Here is a 20,496-nt window from a genome sequence, read left to right on the forward strand (position 1 = left end):
TCTGAAAATTAGACAATTCGTGGGGAACACTAGGTTCCCTCTCCCTACCCGCAATATGCGGGATACAACGTGAAGCTAAAATAAATAATTATTTACTTTACTAAACGAAAATCGATATTCGTCCTTTAAAATTTCAGCATCACCTTCCTCCATCAGCATAACGCATTTTCAGCGCGAACTTATCGAAAACCTGTAGCTTTTATACTAAAAAACAAACCAAAATCAACTCTATCGCAACTGAATAGAACTCAAATTGGTTAAACTAAATCTAGATTTACAACTTATCTTTAACCAAAGTGTAATTTACACCCTATTTCGTTGAAGGTAAAGCTCATTTTACAATAAAAACATCTATATTAATAATTACATACAATATTAAAGAAAACTAAACTCAATCTTTATAAAAATAAGGTAGAATTTACTATAAAAATTTTGGTTGTATAGAATATAAGTGACCAGCTCCAAAGACCTACCCTGCCCCTCTCATTTCATCAATCTATGTACTATAAAGGGGCTTAGTGCCTTAAAATGAGAGTTCAGGGCAGTTTGGCCCTATTTTGTCCTAGCGTAGGCCCACAGTAGGTCCAATTGTGGTCGAGAACACACGTTTTACAGATTTTTTAGTTAAGATATAAAAAAAATATGAAAATGGCCGTTTTGCTGTTTATTTAAGGTGAGTTGATATTTTTGTTGTTTATTATCTGTATTGTGGGTAATTCAAATTATTTAATAAGGATTTTTTTTTAGTCTGTGTACTACTAAATACTTAAGTATTTATTGAAAAAGTTGTTAAATATTTAATAAAATCTTAAATACTAAACTTCAATTAATAATTTTAAATTTAAGAAATAATACTAATTAATAATAAGTTAAATATTATTTATATAAAGTAGTTGGCGCCGTCGTGTTGCAGTGGGACAGCATCTCACTATAAACACGATGATTGTGGGTTCAATTCCACGCTCTGGTAAAAATAGGCAGTATGATTTACAGCTTTGTAAAAAAAAAAATACCCATCTTAAAAAGTGTCGCCTTATTAGTACCTATTTTCTAATAATATTTAATCTGGTTATCAAGTGTCTTTACTTTTAAGAGAGGCAGAATCAATAAAACTCTCTTCCTCCATCTCTCCTTTAAACACTGTTCATATCCAATATTTCCGAAACAGTTATATCGGATTCGATTAAGGTTACGGATAGATATTTTATTTCAATTATCCGATAATTTCCGTTACGGATATGGAACTCCATAACAACCCTGATTCTTCAAAGGCTGTATAATATATATCTTGCCACTTTATATCAATTTTAATGCTTAAAAAAATCTTCCTCCTTTAATTATTAAAATATAATTAAATATTTTAGGGATATTCTATAGGAACTATAATCTAGAATTCTAAACTAATGTTTTAAAGCTGAAGAGTTTGTTTTGTTGAGCGTTGGTAGGTAGGGAAATAGGTATTAGTGTATAATATAAGGTTTTACTATATTCTCTATTATGCCAGATACTATATGTAGGATATTTGTTATCCTTTAATAAAAATAGAGCGGATTATATTCTAAAATAATATTAGAAGATTCAAAGCATTCTTCGGTAATAGAAAAAATATCAAATCATCATAAAACAAAATAATTCTTAAAATCATTGCAGGAACCATTAGTTCTTATTTTTAATTGATTTCTTTTTGAAATTGGTTCTACATTCGTTAACTATATTTTTTTAGTACTCTGTATTCCGTACATAACAGGATAACAGAGGGAACCTGGAAAACTAGCGTCAGGGCACTGTTTCATTTAGATACTTCTGTTTCCCACTTTCCGCCGAATTTTGGAGGCATTGGGTTTTGACTGGCTGAAATCTACTCCACGCTTTGCCTTTTACCAAAGCTAGGATATGAAAATATTAAATACCTCCTTAGAAATCGCAAAACGGAATATCTAACACTAAGTTCTATTTACTAAATTATACAAAACAAACAACCACCGCGTCCATTTAGCTCTCCGCTTTCTATTGCTAGAACGGGGAAATTAAACAATTTAAGTATAATACATCTCCCGAATGGGAATCAAACTAAAAACTTTGCCTTTATTCTCGTAGCCATTTTTTATTTTATTTTTCAGCTTCAGCTTCACGCTGTATCCCTCACACAGCAGGGTAGGCAGAGGGAGGCTTAATGTTAAGACACTGCGTTCCCCACTTTCCACAGAATTTTGGAGTTATTACGTGTTTAGTGACGGAACTTAACGCCGCGCTTTGCCTCGAAACCAGATCGAAGAAATGGAAATATAAATTTAACTAAATATTTAATTCCCTCGAGTGGGGATCGAACCCACAACTGTCACGCCCTTGTGTCCCTACGCCACGACACTCCACGTTTTTGGTCACACATAGCAGGAAAGTCAAAAGGAGCTTGGTGTTAATTCTCCTATTTTAACTAAACCTATGACCCTCAGTATAGGCACAACAAAACCACTGAACCAATAGGCATTTTAAAAAAGACACCGAATATTTCATAAAACAAAGCCGTAAAATAGAATGCCATTAAACGCACAAAAGAATTACTTTAAATATAACTTCAATTTTATTTCTCTGGAACCCTTTTTGCCTTTTATCTTTCAAATAGAAAGTATTTTAATAAAATATCTCAGGTAGAAGGAAGTTGTGGCGCAGTGAGTCAGCTGACGCGACAATTGTGGGTTCGATTCCCACTCGGGGTACTGATTATTTATCTTTACTTGCTGGTGCTAGAAAGTGTGGTATTGAGTTACGTCGTTCAACATAATCAATGTCTCGAATTCTAAGACATTTGATTTTCTCTATATATTCTGCTATTCAGAAAAATAACCTCATTTACGGTGATTTATGTTAAAAGACTTAGGTCATCCTATGGAAAATGGACTATACAACATATTTTTTAAGTCGAACTAATAGTTCCTGATAGGCAAAGAAATTTTAAATTATTTATTTTTACGAAGATATGGCTATTTACAATTTATAACGATACTTTGCAACTTCAATATTATTTTAGGATAAAATCCGCTCTCCGCGCCAGATTCTCTGTCTTCCCTACTATGTGCGGGATAGAGCGTGAAGCTATTTCTTATTAAATATATTAACACTAGATGCTTTGCGGGAAAAGCGTGAAGTTATATTTATAGCTTTACATTGAGTTCCGATACTCAACACGCAATGCCTGAAGAAATAGGCGGAAAGTGGGGAATGGAAGTGTTAATAGGGAATGGAGTGCCATAACATTGGGTTCCCTAGTTTCCCTATCCTACTTTTTCTTTTATCTATATATATAAAATCGAAAGGTCACTCACTCATCACGAAATCTCAAAAAGTACATGTGCTAGGAATCTGAAATTTTGCATAGGAGTTACTTATAGGACGTAGGTACTCGCTAAGCAATCTGCAATATTCGACTTCTAAGGGGTTGTTTTTGGGGTCGAAAGTTTGTATGAAACTTCGTTACTACAAATGCTAGGAGTCTCAAATTTTGCATAGACGTCACTAGGACGTAGCCATAAAGACAGAAATGAATAATAACATAGTTCACGCGGGTGAAACCGCGAGCGGGCCGCTAGTACTATATATATGAGTAAAAACTTTCATCTCCACAGATCGTCATGGGCGCAGCATCAGACGGGATGGGTGGGTGGCGGGCGCGGATCGCCGCCTGCCGCGAGTCCAGGAAGCTAGTCCTGGTCATAGTGGCCATAGCTCTGTTGCTCGATAACATGCTTTTGACCACCGTCGGTAAGTTTTGATTTAATCTATATACCTATATATGTACTTATACATAATATATTATAATGAAATTGGAACTAATCACTGTCTGTATGTTCAATTTTTTTGTCTGTTTATGCGTTTGTTCACGCTAATCTCAGAAATGGACCGTTTTAAATGTAGTTTTAACTTTTTCGTTTTTATTTTGACAAGCTTCCCTTAGAAAACATTTAGTGTTTATTTTATTTGAATCGGTTCATAAATAAAAAGATTTATCAATATAAAATATTTGGTAGGGTTTGGAACCCCCGACCGTTGTATTTACAGCCACACGCTGTGCTACTGCGTAACGACGGCCGCAACAGATGAAAAGTGATAAATCACTTCCAAAACACCTTAAATACGTAATACATATAAGCTTAGATAAGAAAAGAAAACTTCTCCATACATTTTATTTGGATTCGAACCGACTTCATACATAATTCAAGAGGATCTTTAATTCATTTACTTTTATATATATAAATATATGTAGTTTCTTTTAGTGTATTAGCTTTTAGTATTTTATTTTGATTGTGAATGTTAGGTGGGGCGGTCTTTGAGTTTAAACATTATGATTGTGGGTTCAATTCCCACTTGGGGGATTATATTTTAATTATTTTCATTTTTATTACCTACCAGTAATACTCATTAAATAATTGACTATAAACGGGAAGGTTGTAGATTCGATTCCCACTCGCACACATGAAATATTTAATATTTTCATATCCTCGCTAACAAGGCAAGGCGCGGCGTTGAGTTCCCCCACTCAACACACAATGCCTCGCGATTTCGAAAATGACAGACGGACGTGTCTTAATGGGAACTGTTCCCAAGTTTCCTCTGCCTTCCATGAAACGTGCGGGGTACAGTGTGAAATAAAAAAAGGACTTCCCAATTGAAATGTTATTTCAACTAAATTTCCTCGCTACCATCTCGTCTCGACTAACAAGCGAATCGTATTACTTCGAGTTTTCGCCCCTCGCTAACCGCGTTTCGGAGCGACAGCGAGATAACCCAATTTGATGCTATAACTATATTTTGAACTTTAATAAAATGTTTTATTACTCTAGCCTGAGCTGTAACTGCACTGTTAATATCGCCTGATGTAGCGAAATGGTTCTAGGTTTGATTCCGGTCAGTGGAATGTTTATTATATTACCTAAATGATTTTTATTTTCCGTTCTGGTAAGACAACCATTTCGTGCGTTTTTGCACGTTACCACAGAAAAGACTTAACTGTATTTTGAATGACTGGTATTTTTTTTTAGTTCTAAAAACCGGTTCATAAATAATAAAAATATATTTGTAAAATATTTTCTAAGGACACTTCCCGTATACAAGAGGAAAAAATGGAACATAATGCTAACACACTTTGGTTCTCGTTTTCGGCCCAATTTTCGAGACATTAGCTGTTGAGTTGCGGAATTCGACCACGCGTTTTATACTGAGCGACTTAGTTATATACTGAGTCGAACCGAGGGAATGAAAATATATCCATTCCCCGAGTGAGAATTGAACCTACATCCGTCGCGTTAACAGTCAAACACTGTGCCACATAGGTTCAGTTAATAAACATTTTTTGATGAAACTCCAACCATTGGAATTCAATAGAACAAGATAAAGGGCGTCTGGTATTGACAGGCCATTGAGATAGTGATGGGCTTGTTGTCGATAAAAATTAATTAATTATCTGTCTAGGATAAGATGTCCCAGTGATGAAGTGGAAATGTTCTCTAAATTATTATATCTTAATAATGCGTACTACGTTGGCAGGTTCAATTGGAGTTTAAAAAGAATATATTTTTTATTTTGAAGCCATTAGCCAGAAAAAGCATAAAAATTACTGGACTAAAATACCACAGCAATAAATTCTTATATATTCATTAAACTATGTTTCGAAATTTAGACCTGTCATGTGTCCTCCTGCCTACTCTGCTATATGCGGGATATGGCATGAAGCTAAATAAAGAAATTTTCCGTATTTTGCGAGTAAACCGAAAAACCAGTGAAAATGAGCTACATTCATCAATTTCCACTTCATTAAGGAATGTTGCGTATATAATAGAAAAAGTCTATTTATTTATAATTGTTACATTACACGTTATGATGAAGAGTTCCATGATTTATTTATATAGAAGTTCATGATTTATTTTCTTCATTAGCACTTCATTAAGACATGAGAAGATATAAGAATGAACGACAAGTAGGGAAAGTTATTTTTTTTTTTGTGCTTAAATAAATAATATTAACAATTTATTAAGAATAATAAATTTATCTTAAAACGGCTACCAGCCGCAATTTCGTTCCTTTTTACGCCTGGCAGAAGGGAAATAAGTGTTAAGATTGTTTGGAGTGGCTGAAGTCAATGTTATCTTCATCTATCAGAGCGAGAAAATAATTAAATTTCTCTCAAGTTGAGATTCTAAGATTTATTAGCTATACGCTGTGTTTCGCACATAGCAGGTAAGGCAGAAGGAACCTAAGAGCCCAGTGTTAAGACATTCCGATCCTCACTAAAACTCTTTGCTTTCCACGAGATTTATCTATTATTATTTATATTAATGTATATTTATTTTTAGTTCCGCAAACATGTTTTAAAATTACATCGATAGTTGTAACGCGCATCGCTAACGACTCCATATCAAAGTTTTGATGAAGTTACAAAGTCATCAACCCGCCTAACTTCATTTAGGGGAGGGTTAGTTTGTACCGTAAAGTATAGTAGTAGCTAGCAGGTGGTAGTTAAAGATTTTTTTTATATTGGATAAAGGCCAGTATGGTTCAGCACGGCATTTGTAGGTTCGAATCCCACATGGGGAACCCTAATCGACTTGCGCCTTGTTACCAAATCGAGGAAATGGAAGCATTAAATATTTCACTATGAGGCCAGTCTTGGCTCAGCGTAAGCCTGCGACTCCTCAACGCGACAGGTTGTAGGTTCGATTCCCAATCGAGGAAATGATGTGTTTAATTATTTTATTTTGGTGGGACGGAGCGTTGAGTTCTCCCACTTGCAATGCTTTAAAAATTTAGCGGAAAGTAGACAACTGATGTGTTTTAACACTAGATTCCCAAGCTAACTCTGCATACGCTGCTTTTTGCAGGAAATAAGCAAAAACTGAAACGTGTGGGTCACTAGTAATGAATATTTTTGTCAACAGTACCAATCATCCCCGAGTTCCTCTACGACATCAGGCACCCGGACGCACCGTTATCCATGTCTCTGGACGACCTGACCACACCCAAGCCGTCGCCAACCCCGTACTGTCCATGTTTAAACAAAACATTGTTCGTGGAAAATGTTACCCAAGGTGAAATAAAGTTTGAATTGAAAACATACGACTGTTAAACGTTGACAGATCGCCATTTCCTCGCTCGGATAAGGAGGCAAACCGCAGCGTTGAGATCCGCCATTCAACACACGATGTCTCCTCAATTCGGCGGAAAATGGGGAACAGAAGTGTCTTAACAGAAAGTTCTCAGATTCCCTCTGCCTAACCAGCCACGTGCGGGATACCTACAGCTTGAAGTTACAAGAAAAAAAATAGAAAAAACCAAATAGCTTCTCCGATTAGAGCGTTCAATAAAACGAATAGTTTGGCTCGGGTACCACACAAGTGTAAGGAGAACACTACCTTAACCGGAGACTGAACGTGCGACCTCCAAGCGTACCTTGAACTTGACACCAAATAATCATTCAAGAAATCCACGTTTTAAGCCAATTTATTATAGGTCATATCACTTAAACAACTGTAGGTATATAGCAAGGCGTGGGCAGCCGGAAGGACTTGAGATGGAAACGGATGCTGTGATCATTTCCACTGAGAACGAACGGAGTTTAGTTAATTAGATTTGAAACTTTAGCTTCGCTTTGTTTTTGGGCGAAAAAATTGAGGTTTTTTTTGTTAGCTTCACAGTACTACAGTAGTATACCGCATCAGTAATGTAGGCATAGGGAACATAGTATTAGGGTACTCCCTTTCTTACGCATCGTCCAGTTTTTGAGACATTGCGTGTTGAATGGAGGTCCAGTCGTGACATAAGCGTGCGACTGTAAACGCGACTGGTTCTGGGTTCGATTCACACTCGAGGCAAATTAAATATTTCATATTTTCATTTGGAATGAAGTATTTAATATTTTCATTACCTCGCTCTGGTAACGAGTCAAATCGCGGTGTTGAGTTCCGTCACTCAATACGCAGTGCCTTCAGAATTCGGCGGGAAGAGGGTAACGGCTTTTTTCTCTTTCTCTAGTTATTTGTTTATTTTTAGACATTCTTGTGTCGGGGATATTTATTTATTAATTTTAGTAAAAAAGATTTTTGGGCAAAGATTTGCTTTACGTATTAATATATAAATTATTTGTTAGCAATAAATATAACGGCCCAAAAGGAGGAACGCCACCAAGAGCTGATACACGAGACGGTTGCCGTGGGAGTCATGTTCGCGAGCAAAGCTATAGTACAGCTGCTAGCTAATCCCTTCGTTGGACCATTGACACATAAGTATTATTGATTTATAATTTTTACAGCTTCACGGTGTATCCCGCATGTATCTGCGTGGGGATCGGAGTGTCTAAACACTAGGTTCCCTCTGCCTACTCTGCTATATGTGGGATGCAACGTGAATTTTAAAAACGTAGTAATTTGATCCTTGACAAAATTTTTGTATTGTAATTACATACATAATTAATATCATGATATATTTTTCTGTTTTAGAATCGGCTACAGCGTGCCCATGTTCACTGGTTTCATCTTGATGTTCCTGTCGACTTTAAGTAAGTATTTTTTTCACGCTTCTTCTCGCATAGTACGCACAGGCTGAGGGAACCTAGTGTGAAGACTAAAATAATTAATTATCATTATTTAGTACGGAAGCCTCGGCGGGGAAGTCCATCTCGCACTTGACCGGCGTTTTGTCTTGAAAAACCTAAAATCTTTTCTAAGATTTGGTTAAGCTAATTAACTCTAGTGAAATGTTAATAACACCCTGTCTTTCTCATTCTTCCAGTCTTCGCCTTTGGCCGCTCCTATAGTGTGTTGTTCATAGCTCGCGCGCTACAAGGAATAGGGTCGTCATGCTCATCTGTATCCGGTATGGGAATGTTGGCAGAGAGGTATCCTGATGATAAGGTATTACTATTTTTAATGTTGATATTATATACTTGACTTCTGTTTTTGCAAAAGAAATGTTTGATAGATAGTTTAGACGGAGTCTTAAGAAGAAAGGATAAAAAAGTGGAACAGTTGAACAAAACAATATTTAATTTCAGCAAAAATACCAATGAGGCTAATCGTGACCTAGTGACATAAGCGTGTGACTGTAAGGTCGACAAGTTGTGGGTACGATTCCCTTTTGGGGGAATGAAATATTTAAAATTCATATCCTTGCTCTGATAATGTGGCAAAGCGCGGCGTTAAGTTCGCCTCTCAACATACAATGTCTCCAGAATATAAAAACTAGTTTTATTTTGATGGGACCAGAATATAAGACCTAGCTTTCTTTTTTAGAAGACACGTAAAAGATATAAAACACATTTTTTTCAGAAGAAGCTTTTTCTTTTCTTCCTTATTTTTTTCTCCTATTAGATTCTTATTACGACTTTTCATTGCATACAGGAAAGAGGCAACGCAATGGGCATAGCACTCGGAGGTCTTGCTTTGGGTGTCCTCATCGGGCCTCCCTTTGGAGGACTGATGTACGAATTTGTTGGAAAAACCGCACCTTTCCTCATGTTATCGGCCTTGGCTCTTGGTGATGGACGTGAGTGTCGATTTTCATAATAAAACTCCACCCAAACTACCTATGTATATACATAATCTATATATAAATGCACATTTTAAAGGACTACTTAAGTTTACCTGTTGTGTGATGTGTCACAGGAACCATATAGTGTAAATTTTTATACGTTGCTAAAAAAAGTGATTTCGTCCCTAAGTGCGGAATAACACTTTGAAAATGTTAAAAATCATATAATTCTTTGAGTTTCTCTTCCTGTTTTACAATGGGTGATGTTTACGATGAATATATGGTATGCCGAGGAGTGATTTCATTAGATGCATCCTATTAGACTTACAGTTTCACTAAAAAACCTACTAAAGCCTAACTAGCAAACAAAATAGAATATTTTCCATGTACTGATATATTTCCAATTATAAAATATCTCTTTTTAGTGCTCCAGTTAATGATTCTACAGCCAGGAGTGGTTCGACAGGAAAGTGAACCGCCGTCTCTCAAAGCTCTTGTAACGGACCCTTACATTATCGTCGCTGCTGGTTTGTATATTTTTTAGCTTCACGCTGTACATAGCAGGATAGGCAGAGAGAACATGGGAACCTTATGTTAAGACACTCTGTTTCCATTAATATATATTTACATTTATTAAATATTTCATTTCCTGGAGTGGGAAACCACTCTCAATCTGTCGTGTATACAGTGTGCCCCTGCGCGACAACTGCCCTCCATCTGGTATGTTAGACTACAACGTGATTTTTTCCGGTTATTATAGAGAATGGCAGCAAATTCTTCGTGCGCGTCTTAATTCACCAGTTTTTTGTCCAAGCAAAGGCATATTATCTGGAGAGAGAAGAATTGAGTGATTTATTATTTAATTCTGTTTAGGTGAAAAGAAACTCTATCCATCCTCCCCTGATTATGAGGGATATAAAAATAAATTTGATAATTTTATAGGTGCCATTACCTTTGCCAATGTGGGCATTGCCATGCTCGAGCCGAGCTTGCCTATTTGGATGGCAGACACGATGAACGCCAGGCGTTGGCAACAAGGCGTCGCATTCCTACCGGCTAGCATCTGTTATCTTATTGGTATGTATCCATACTGTACATATGTAGAATCTAGGATTTCAAATAAAATTTAAATTTATGGTATTACTTTATATTGGTATTATTTACGGTATTTCAGGCACCAATCTCTTTGGACCTCTCGGACACAAAATGGGACGCTGGCTTGCCGCTTGTTCTGGACTCGTTATCATCGGTCTTTGTCTGATTCTGGTAAAAATGTCTATAATGTTTTAATGTCTTTGGTTTAAATATATAAACCGTAATATCTTATTAAATACATTACAATATCTTATTACATACATTTCAATCAAAATATCAATATTTAAGAAGTTTAATTATAAAAATATATATTTTTTTATCAATTGCATTACACCAAAGCCGGAGGTTCAGTTTCGGTTAAAAATCTATTTTTAATAGATTAATATCATTATTATATTATAAGTTAAAAATATACATTTCACAGATCCCAATGGCACGCAAACTGGAACATCTGATCATTCCTAACGCTGGTCTGGGCTTCGCCATCGGCATGGTTGACTCCTCGATGATGCCAGAGCTCGGCTTCCTCGTTGACATCCGCCACGCGGCCGTTTATGGATCGGTGTATGCTATTGGCGACACTGCTTTTTGTTTGGGATACGCTGTTGGTGAGTTTTTTTGTGGAAATAAATAAGAAGTCTTTTAAACGTACTCTTTACTCACTACCACCACTACTAGGTATTTCTTAGTCGAAGCTTTTAAATGAGAATCACCTAAGTGACGATATATATCGTTAGATAGAAACGAAAGTATGAAGTTAAAAAAGTGTTTACCTAAATATACATATAAATTGGCTGTTATATTTATGCCTGTAAAATTAGGACACAATTAGAACAATTCTTTATTAAAATCACCCAACACAAAAAAAAACACAAAATTAATGAAAACATACGATTTATAACTTATCATCATATTCAGGTCCAGCCTTCTCCGGAACTCTGGTGAACAGCATCGGTTTTGAATGGATGCTGGTCATCATCGCATTTCTCAACTTTGCGTATGCACCGTTTTTGCTGCTGCTGCGTTCACCGCCGGCAAGAGATGAAAAACAGGTAGGGTTTGGGTTCGTTGTTATTTAGAGTTATATTATACCTATAATTATATTAATTTCAAAAATTCGAAAACAAATAATAATAAGCATGAGCTTATTACGTTACCTATAAGATAACGTACGAAAATTAGTGTGTCGCTATTTTCGATACAAAGCAATACAATATTATTAAAAACAAATCATTAAAAGCCAGTGCAGTTTTCCCACGCTTATGCGGCTTTATCAAAATTCGCAAATATCTTATTTAATCTGTAAATCTTTAAAAATATTATTGTCATTGCATTTTGATTTTCAATTATTGACAAAGACATCATTAAACTTTGATTATAATTATTTGTTAATTTAGAGCCTCATCATAAGCGAGAAATCATCAGTTCGCTACGTGAGCTATCAAAACGAGGAAGAAGAATAAACCCGCCATTTTGACACCGCCGCCATCTTGAGACCCGCCCGAATCTTTTTAAATTAATGCCTAAGGTACGAAGTGAAATGCTAAAAAGAATAAAAAAATACAAAAAAACGTAGCGTTACCAAAGTAGATATTTAAAAAGGATATAATATTTACAATATACAAAGCATATAGTTTTAGTAATATATTATATCTCTTACGATTTTAGAACAAATATCAATATTTCATATATTTAATATAATATATTTAATTATACTGTAGGTACTGCCAATATGCATTAAATATTTATGTAGTAATGTTTATCAATAAAAAAATATATTCTATAGATTTTACGACCAATTTATCTCTTATCTTTACCTATATAGTTATCTGTTTGTCTATATTTATGTACATATATATGTAAATTATCGCCGTATACTCAGGGTGTTTTTATTTTAAAAAGCTTAATAATATAAAAATATTTTATGTAAATCTCAAATAAAACGTGAAACAGTTCAAACACTTTGCAAATGTGACTTTGACAATATTTTTTATTGTATTTTTGAAAGTAGACAATAAGTGTTTTTGAGACCGACAAAACAAAATCCACAATCTTTAAGATTTAATTATTATATTTACAAAACGAAAAAATAATTTTATACCTAACACTGTTCTAAAATATATATATTTTAATATTGATAAAAATGTTTGGAATAATAATTTCCATTAGACAATAAATTTAATACAATAACGTTTTCAGCACATGTTATTGAGGCACTTTTATTGTTTTGGGCCAAAATATTTTATATTTCGTTTGAAATACAAGCATAAATATATTTTGGATATGTAACTTTTTCTCATCATCATTATATTTTGATTGTACTTGTCATTAAAATTTGATCATTAGTTCACAAATATGACGTTATAATTATTTAATGATTGTATCAAAATAGTAATTTGTATAATATTTTGCATATAATCGTTGCTGTGTTATGCTGACATATATATTCACATCAAATATGAATGGTTATTTCCATTTCGGATTAGTCCTTATAATATTCATTATTACTCTAGAATAATCGAGACTATAATCGTGTTATCAAATAAATTTATTCCATATCTTATAATTAAGTAACTGAAATAACTTACATTTTATTAGTACATAGTGCTATATTCATTAGATTTTATTAGATCTTTTCTCATAATCAATATAGTAATAGTTAATGATCTGTAGAAGAATGAATAATCTGCTTTTATCATTAATAACATCATCATTAATACTCTACTATAGAGAGGTATTTATCACTATACTTCTAATATGGATTAGTCGTGATGGAAATATCGAAATACTATATCGTACACCATATCTTGCTTAGATGAAAAATAAGATACCAAATTTAACGTTTTTGTCTCATGAATTAAATATATAAGTATATAACATTTTCATCTCTAACGTGTATAGAGTAATTTGCAATGGAAATTTATTTGTCACTTATGACTTTGGAAATATGTAAATAATTATATATATAATAAATAATATCTTTATTATTAACGTACCAAAAACAAATTAATTCCTGTTAATAAACCTTTTATAATATCTATCTACTATATACTACTTTTATATATAATATATCTAAAATATGATATGCCTTCTATATATATTTACATTTATATATGATATACAGCGTATGTTCTATAGAGTATACATATATTTATAAATAACACATAATTTTCAAAGTCCAGTCTATCCAGATGCGTATGGCTGCGTAAATGGTATAGAACTGTATGTGAATAAATATTTACCATTGCTGTATTTATTGGATTTAAAAATAGATTTTCATTATTTAAATATTCATTGGACCTATAGGTAAGGTAGTTTGGAACTTTCAAATGATATATACTTAATACTAAGTAAAATATAATCACAAAAACTTCCAATAGTAGATTCGTTATAATTGAAAAATATATATATTTTCAATAATAATATGTTAACAAAATGACGCTGGTTTTTAAATTTTATTTTATAATTTTGTATAATTGAAACTTTTTTATTTATGTTTAAAGATATATATTAAACATATTATATTGAAAATATTTTACTTCATTTCAAGTCGTGTATGACATTTTTTTTCAATGTATTTTTATTTATTATACGAGTATGTAACGTACATTCATATTTATATACATTTATTCATCATAATTATACTATAGATAATTGTAATAAAAAATATTCGTAGAATAATGAAAAATTATTACTCATCATTATTTATTAATCATTCATATTTGATGATTTTTTTCGTAAATATGTACAAAATAGTATTAAAAAATATAATAAGCAATAGCTGGGTTTGGGTCCTTTACATTTAGTTATAAACATGAACATTATCATAAAATTTTTGATTTGTTTCATTATAAATTGATTTATTATAACCTTTTTAGTCATAAATATTCTATACTGTAGTTGTATAAAAAGCCATGAGCTAAAGTGTATGGTAGTAATAATTTGAAACCTTTGTAAAATATACAATATTTAAGATATTCTATCATTATATTATATGAAAATAATATTATTGTGATAGTTATTAGTGATATTTTGACGCTTTTAATAATCATTATAAAATGATTTTAATGATAAACGATATATAATCTTTTGTCGCAATATTTATAAAATCTAGTCTATATAATAATTTATTTTCATTATTTTTTTGTTATTCTTGCAAGTTTATTGTTTTATTATAGTTTAATGATGTTTGTTGTTTGTTTGTAAATGTTGTTTATGTTTGCGAGTTATGTGACGTTGTTTTAATAAAGTGTGGGTATATGAACTAATCGATTATTTTATTTTTAAATGTATGATTTGTCGCCATAATTTTACATTATTACTTTTCATGCGTGTGTTAGTGCTATTTTTACCATCGTATTTTTGAACTTGGGAAATTCATACATAAAGCCATGACTAATCACAAATAAATAAAAAATTTTCAATTCTGGTTATCTCACAAAAATATTTCTAAAAATGACTTTATATTTAAAGCTATAAATTTAACATATTATATCAAAAATATTGTTCTTCATTTCAAAGTCGTTTGTGACATTTTTTTGATGACTGCACTATTCTGATTTAACTATGCTTTGTCTCGTTACTAGAGCGTGGAAATGAAAATATAAAATATTTCATTGCCTCGAATGGGAATCGAACCCACAACCTATCAGGTTAACCATCACGTTTCCAATAAGACGCTGCCCCTCTGCCACATGAATGCCTTATTTTAGTTTTAGACATTATTTGAGATCAATGTTCTCACTCATAATCTCACTAATAATATAAAAGTGAAAGTTTTTGAGGAAGTGTATGTTTGTTTTACTCTCACGCAAAAATTACTTAATAGATTTAGATGAAGCTTTGCAGTAATATAGCTTATACACATCGACTATAATTTATGTAAAAGTTTTGTATAATTTGGCTATAATATACATATATAAGAAGAAGTTTAGGCGGTCCAAGCCACGTGTGGGTTGGTAGTAGGAAATAAAAAAAATGTTCATTATCAACATTTAATAATTAATTTCATATTTTAAATTTTGATTCATTATTTTTTGTAAAAATTATGATAAATATATCTATCCTTTGAAAGCAAATGCGTATCCTTCCCCAAATGAATGGGGACCTCTGTTCTGTTCTTCCAAATCATTTTCACGGTACTGGAAACAGAATAGAAAAGAAAAGTTATTAGAAAAATGAATATAAGTCTTGCTTAAAAGAACAAATAAAACTGAAATATGAAAACCGGAGTGTTTTAGCACTAGGTTTTAATATAATATGATTGCTATGACCTATGTAATTAGAATTTATAAACAGGAAAGTTAATTATTATATTAAATTATAAAATATATACCCACAAATTTTGAAAACATATAATTATTTGAACATACTACGAGACTAGTCGCTAACTCGCTACACAAAAAAAAACAGTCGAATTGATAACCTCCTTATCTTACAGAAGTCGGTTAAAAAGTCTATATATAACATACCTGTCCATCATCACGACCATCTGGCCTCCAATTTTGGTTAAAGTATTGACTTCCAGCACCTCTTTCTCCAGGACCTTCGGCGCCCTAATGAAATTAAACCTTTATTTTTAGTGATAATCAAAAAAATACATAATAATAATGCCCTAAAAAGCCATCTAAAATAAAAATTTAAAAAGTTAAAATTTATTAATTAAAATAATAGTTAGTGGAGCGGCGTTGAGACCGTAATTCAACACGCAATAACCCAAGAATTTGGCGGAAAGTAGAGAACGGAGTGCCTTAGCACTAAGCTCCCTCCGTCTATCTATCTCCGTCGTCGTTGAAAAAAATATATAAAAATATTATTTATTTTTACCTGATTCTGCCAATTTTGTGGTTCAGGTCGCTGTTGGTTGTATTCCTGCTGGAGCTCGTATTGTCTTCTTTGTTGTTCATACGCTTGTGAGTGGTAGTTGTCTGTTTGATAAGTATTAGGTATTGTTGAGGATTTATATCAATTAAGAAAAAGACTTGAAGACGTCGCCACACTGCGCGTGACTGTAAACGCGGTGACGGGTTCGATTCCCACTCAACACGCACACACTATGCTCTATCTGCCTTCCCTGGTGTATGCGGGATTTACCTTGAAGCTAAAAATAATTATGATGATTTTCAGTTTCATATTCAAAATTCTAGAAGTAAAAAGTTTTAATAGTATTCATTTACTTTATTAAATATTTGGTATCAGTTTAAAAGAAAAAAGTTTAAATGATAGTGGAAATACTTGCTTGGCGCTGGTGGAGCTACTGGCTCAGGACTTTTCGGCAAGTGGCTGCCTTCTAGGATCTAAAAATAAAAGAAAGAGATAGGGCGAAAACAATGGGGAGACCGTTCCTTTCTTCACTTTAAAAGTAGAGAAGAAATAATGCCTATCTTTCTTTACACAACAATGCTGTACATTTTTTGTGATTCTAGATCAAAAAAAATTTTTTTGATCTTTTTTATGTATGTTTCTTTGGTTTCTTCACTGTATAGCAGTGGCTGTTGTTCAAATTAAGTTCTCAATAAATTAATAGAATACATAAAAAAAAATGGAGAAGTGCGTTCTCATAAGACATAATATATGACAACAATTAGTAAATGGAATTTACTAATAATTTGAATTTGATTTTACAACGACTATAAAATTTTAATATTTTTTTAGTCTTAATATCTGATATAGCCTGATATAGCCTGACATACCTGAAACCCTTCTTTCCCGGCCCTGTATTTCAGCTTTACAAGCTGCCCGCTCGGGTCCTTGTACTGATAAGCTCCAACTCTTGAGCCGTCAGGTTCGATCACTTCTCCCGCAGCTAGACCATTGTCTGATGCGTATTCGTAACGGAAAGCACCCTCTGAATATAAAAAATATTTTAACGACCCGCACGCGGCTTCACCTTGGTTTAATTGATGATTTATTTTATTTTTTTATTATAGTCAAATTATACAATATTTTCACTTCCTCGCTCTGGTAACAAGGCAAAGTGCGGCATTGACTTCCTCCTCCGCCACTCGATACGTAATGTCTCCAGAAAGTGGGGAACGGAAGTGTCTTAATGGGAACGGAGTCTCTTAACACTAGATTACCAGATTCCCTCTACCTACCCTGCTATCTGCGGGATACAGCGTGAACCCTATTACGAAATCTTCAATTTTTCTTCAAATCTTCAATAACCAAAACGTGACGAAGAAAAATTACCTGAACTCAAAGACTGTTTGTGATGCAAGATGGCTGCCTGTTGCTCTTTAGATATACCGTACGGCAAACGCCAAGGCTGTTCCGCTTTTGGACTTTCAGAACCTGTTGGAAAAATTAAATGAATAGAAGAACGACTATAAACTAAAATAATTTAAATACATATTCAATTCCTCTTTTTTCTGACTTGAGGTTAATGCTGCCCTGTTGGTTTTTATAACGGCACCGGTTGGATAGGTTAAAGGGTACTCTGGCCCTGAGGAAGTGCCAGCACTACGTGGCTGCTTGAGAGGATGTTGTCGGCGGAAAGAGCGGCCGTTGCGGGACTCGAATCCAGGCTTGTGACCATCGATCGGGCTGGAAACTTAAATTTCCCGAATTAGATAGTTGTGGCGCAGCGTCAGAGCGTCGGACTGTTGAGGTGTTGTTTGATTGTTGTTGTTGTTGAGGTGTTGTTGTTGGGAGAATTATTATTTTCAGTGAAACATTGTCAACATTACCTCTATAGTTTTCATAAACGGGCGGTGGTGGTGGGTTCGGACGCCACGACTGGACCGTGGTGCCTTGAGGGGTGATATCGTTGCTAGGGTTGAACATCTGCCGTCTATAGGGATCCACCTACAAATTAATCAATAAAAAAATGGTACAAATATACATTAGAAAAAATAGATAAAAAAAGCACAAATTTATTTTGTTAGAAATCAGAAGTGAAATATATTTTAAAAAAACTGTAATTAAGGTACAAAACACCTTTTAGGACAATAGGAGTGAATGGTAGTTACAACTTAATATTATCCACGGTCTCTAAATGAGGTGCAGCATGGAGCAGCAACACTCGCCTAGCCTGCTCCAGCCCAGCCCTCCAGCCCCAAAAATGATTTTTTTTGATTTATATTACTGATAAAAATTGAAAGAATAAGGAACCCTCGGCGTATGGGCACCCAACTCGCACTTGACCGATTTGACTTGACCTTAAACGAAATCTTACTATATCATTGTTTCTCTGAGAAGAAGCCCAGGGAGTGTCGGCTGGTTCAAACATAGCGGCCCGAGGTATCTAAAAGTAAAAAAAATAATCCATATACAACTGCCTATAATTTAGTTTGTTTTAAGTTCATGCCTTATCCCGTATATCAGGGTAGGTAACGGGGAATTACCGTTGATTCCCACTTCCTCACGCATCGCCTATACTTTATGTTGTTACAGAAGCGAGAAAATGAAAATATTTCTTTCTCCCGAATGGTAATCGAATCCACAACTGTCACCGTCGCGTTTACAACCACAGCACTACGACGGCCTCTAAATAAAAATAATAGGTACCTAATAAAAATAACATCGCGTGTTAATATAACATACGTATGTAAACATATGTTTAATTAGTGATTGGTCATTGGTCACAGTTCGGTGGTCGCAGGTTATGTGCACGGTTGACGTAATTTTGACGAAATTGCATAAAATATCTAATTAGTATGTATTAATTTTATTGGCTACTTTATTGTGAATGCCGCCGAATTAAACCCACAGCCGTGGGTGTAGGTTCAATTCTGGTTGAGGCGGAATTATTATATTTAATTAACTTTCATTTCCCAGCGGGCAAATAGCTCGTAGACGAAATGCGGTGTTGAGTTCCGCTACACGTAACGCTTCTTTTATATTTAGCCGCTGCCTATAACGATAGTTGTTGTTCACATTTATATTGGGACATTATTTTTATTTAAATTAGAGTAATTTAGCCATCTTAATTTTCCCTCTTTAACTGACAAAGCGTTGAATTCCACTACCCGCAATGTTTATAAAACTACAAGGTAATAGAGAACAGAGTGACTCAGCACTAGGTCTTTCTACCTATACCGTATAATATTTTTTAGCTTCACACTGTATCCCGACCATAGTTTAGTATTCAGAGGGAACCTGGGAACCTAGTGCTAAGACACTCCATTCTCATTAAGACACTTTTGTTCTCCACTTTCCGTCGAATACTGGAGGCGTTGCGTGTTGAGTGGCTGAATTCTACGCCGTCTCGTTACCAGTACTGAAAATATTAAATATTTCATTTCCTCAAGTGGGAATTGAACCCATGACAGTTTACAGACGCACGCTACGATAGGCCACTTTAATAATGTATAACATCATTTTTATGAAAGAAACACGAAAAAAAACAAAAAAAACTCTAAATTAGTCATTTTTATTCTAAAGGTGCTATGAGAAAAAGAACTTACTTGTCTAAATGTTTGTGGCGCATAGTATTTGCTATCCTGCGCACGCGCAACCGCCACGATCACACACCAGAAACATATTAACTGAAATTAAAGTTAATATAATAAGAAAATAATTATAAGTAATTATAATAAACATATATTATTAAAAATTATAATTTTGTAGATTTTTTATATAAACTACATTTATTATAACTTATTTAATTAAGTTTGATACCATATAGTATGGTATAGGTTCGATTCCTACTCAACAACATGACTATATTAAAAAAAATAATTTTCCCACTCTAATAACATTGTATGGCTGTATTTTAAATAGAAAGTGGAGAACGGAGTGTCGAGTCACTCAATTCTCTTCACGCAATAAGACTATAGTAAATACTTACCCGCATCTTCAACACTACGTTTGTATGTCAGCGCTGTTACGGTCTTACTCCTATATATAGATATTTGAAAGGCAATGGACCGAAAATTAACCTGT

General features: G+C 33.7%; 2 protein-coding genes across 2 annotated transcripts; one reads left to right on the top strand and one right to left on the bottom strand.

Annotated features, from left to right (window-relative positions):
* Positions 1–542: 542 nt before the first annotated feature.
* Vmat (Vesicular monoamine transporter) lies at positions 543–14,879 on the top strand. The gene is made up of 13 exons (XM_085200862.1): positions 543–673; positions 3,624–3,759; positions 6,930–7,079; positions 8,138–8,273; positions 8,487–8,545; positions 8,779–8,900; positions 9,387–9,531; positions 9,942–10,043; positions 10,459–10,593; positions 10,691–10,782; positions 11,036–11,219; positions 11,530–11,663; positions 12,009–14,879. Exons 2-13 carry the CDS (start codon positions 3,630–3,632, stop codon positions 12,072–12,074), a joined length of 1,455 nt encoding a protein of 484 aa, XP_085056988.1. The 5' UTR covers positions 543–673; positions 3,624–3,629; the 3' UTR covers positions 12,075–14,879.
* Positions 14,880–15,591: 712 nt separating this feature from the next.
* Positions 15,592–20,496, bottom strand: LOC146530338 (uncharacterized). The gene is made up of 10 exons (XM_085200883.1): positions 20,402–20,496; positions 20,019–20,099; positions 18,788–18,856; positions 18,300–18,417; positions 17,803–17,904; positions 17,304–17,458; positions 16,850–16,907; positions 16,438–16,538; positions 16,083–16,166; positions 15,592–15,752 (listed from the first exon to the last, which is right to left on the bottom strand). Exons 1-10 carry the CDS (start codon positions 20,405–20,407, stop codon positions 15,672–15,674), a joined length of 855 nt encoding a protein of 284 aa, XP_085057009.1. The 5' UTR covers positions 20,408–20,496; the 3' UTR covers positions 15,592–15,671.

Source organism: Heliconius melpomene, chromosome 17, assembly GCF_056956725.1.
Source record: "Heliconius melpomene rosina isolate 202511_hmr_F chromosome 17, ASM5695672v1, whole genome shotgun sequence".
Taxonomy (NCBI): Eukaryota; Metazoa; Arthropoda; class Insecta; order Lepidoptera; family Nymphalidae; genus Heliconius; species Heliconius melpomene.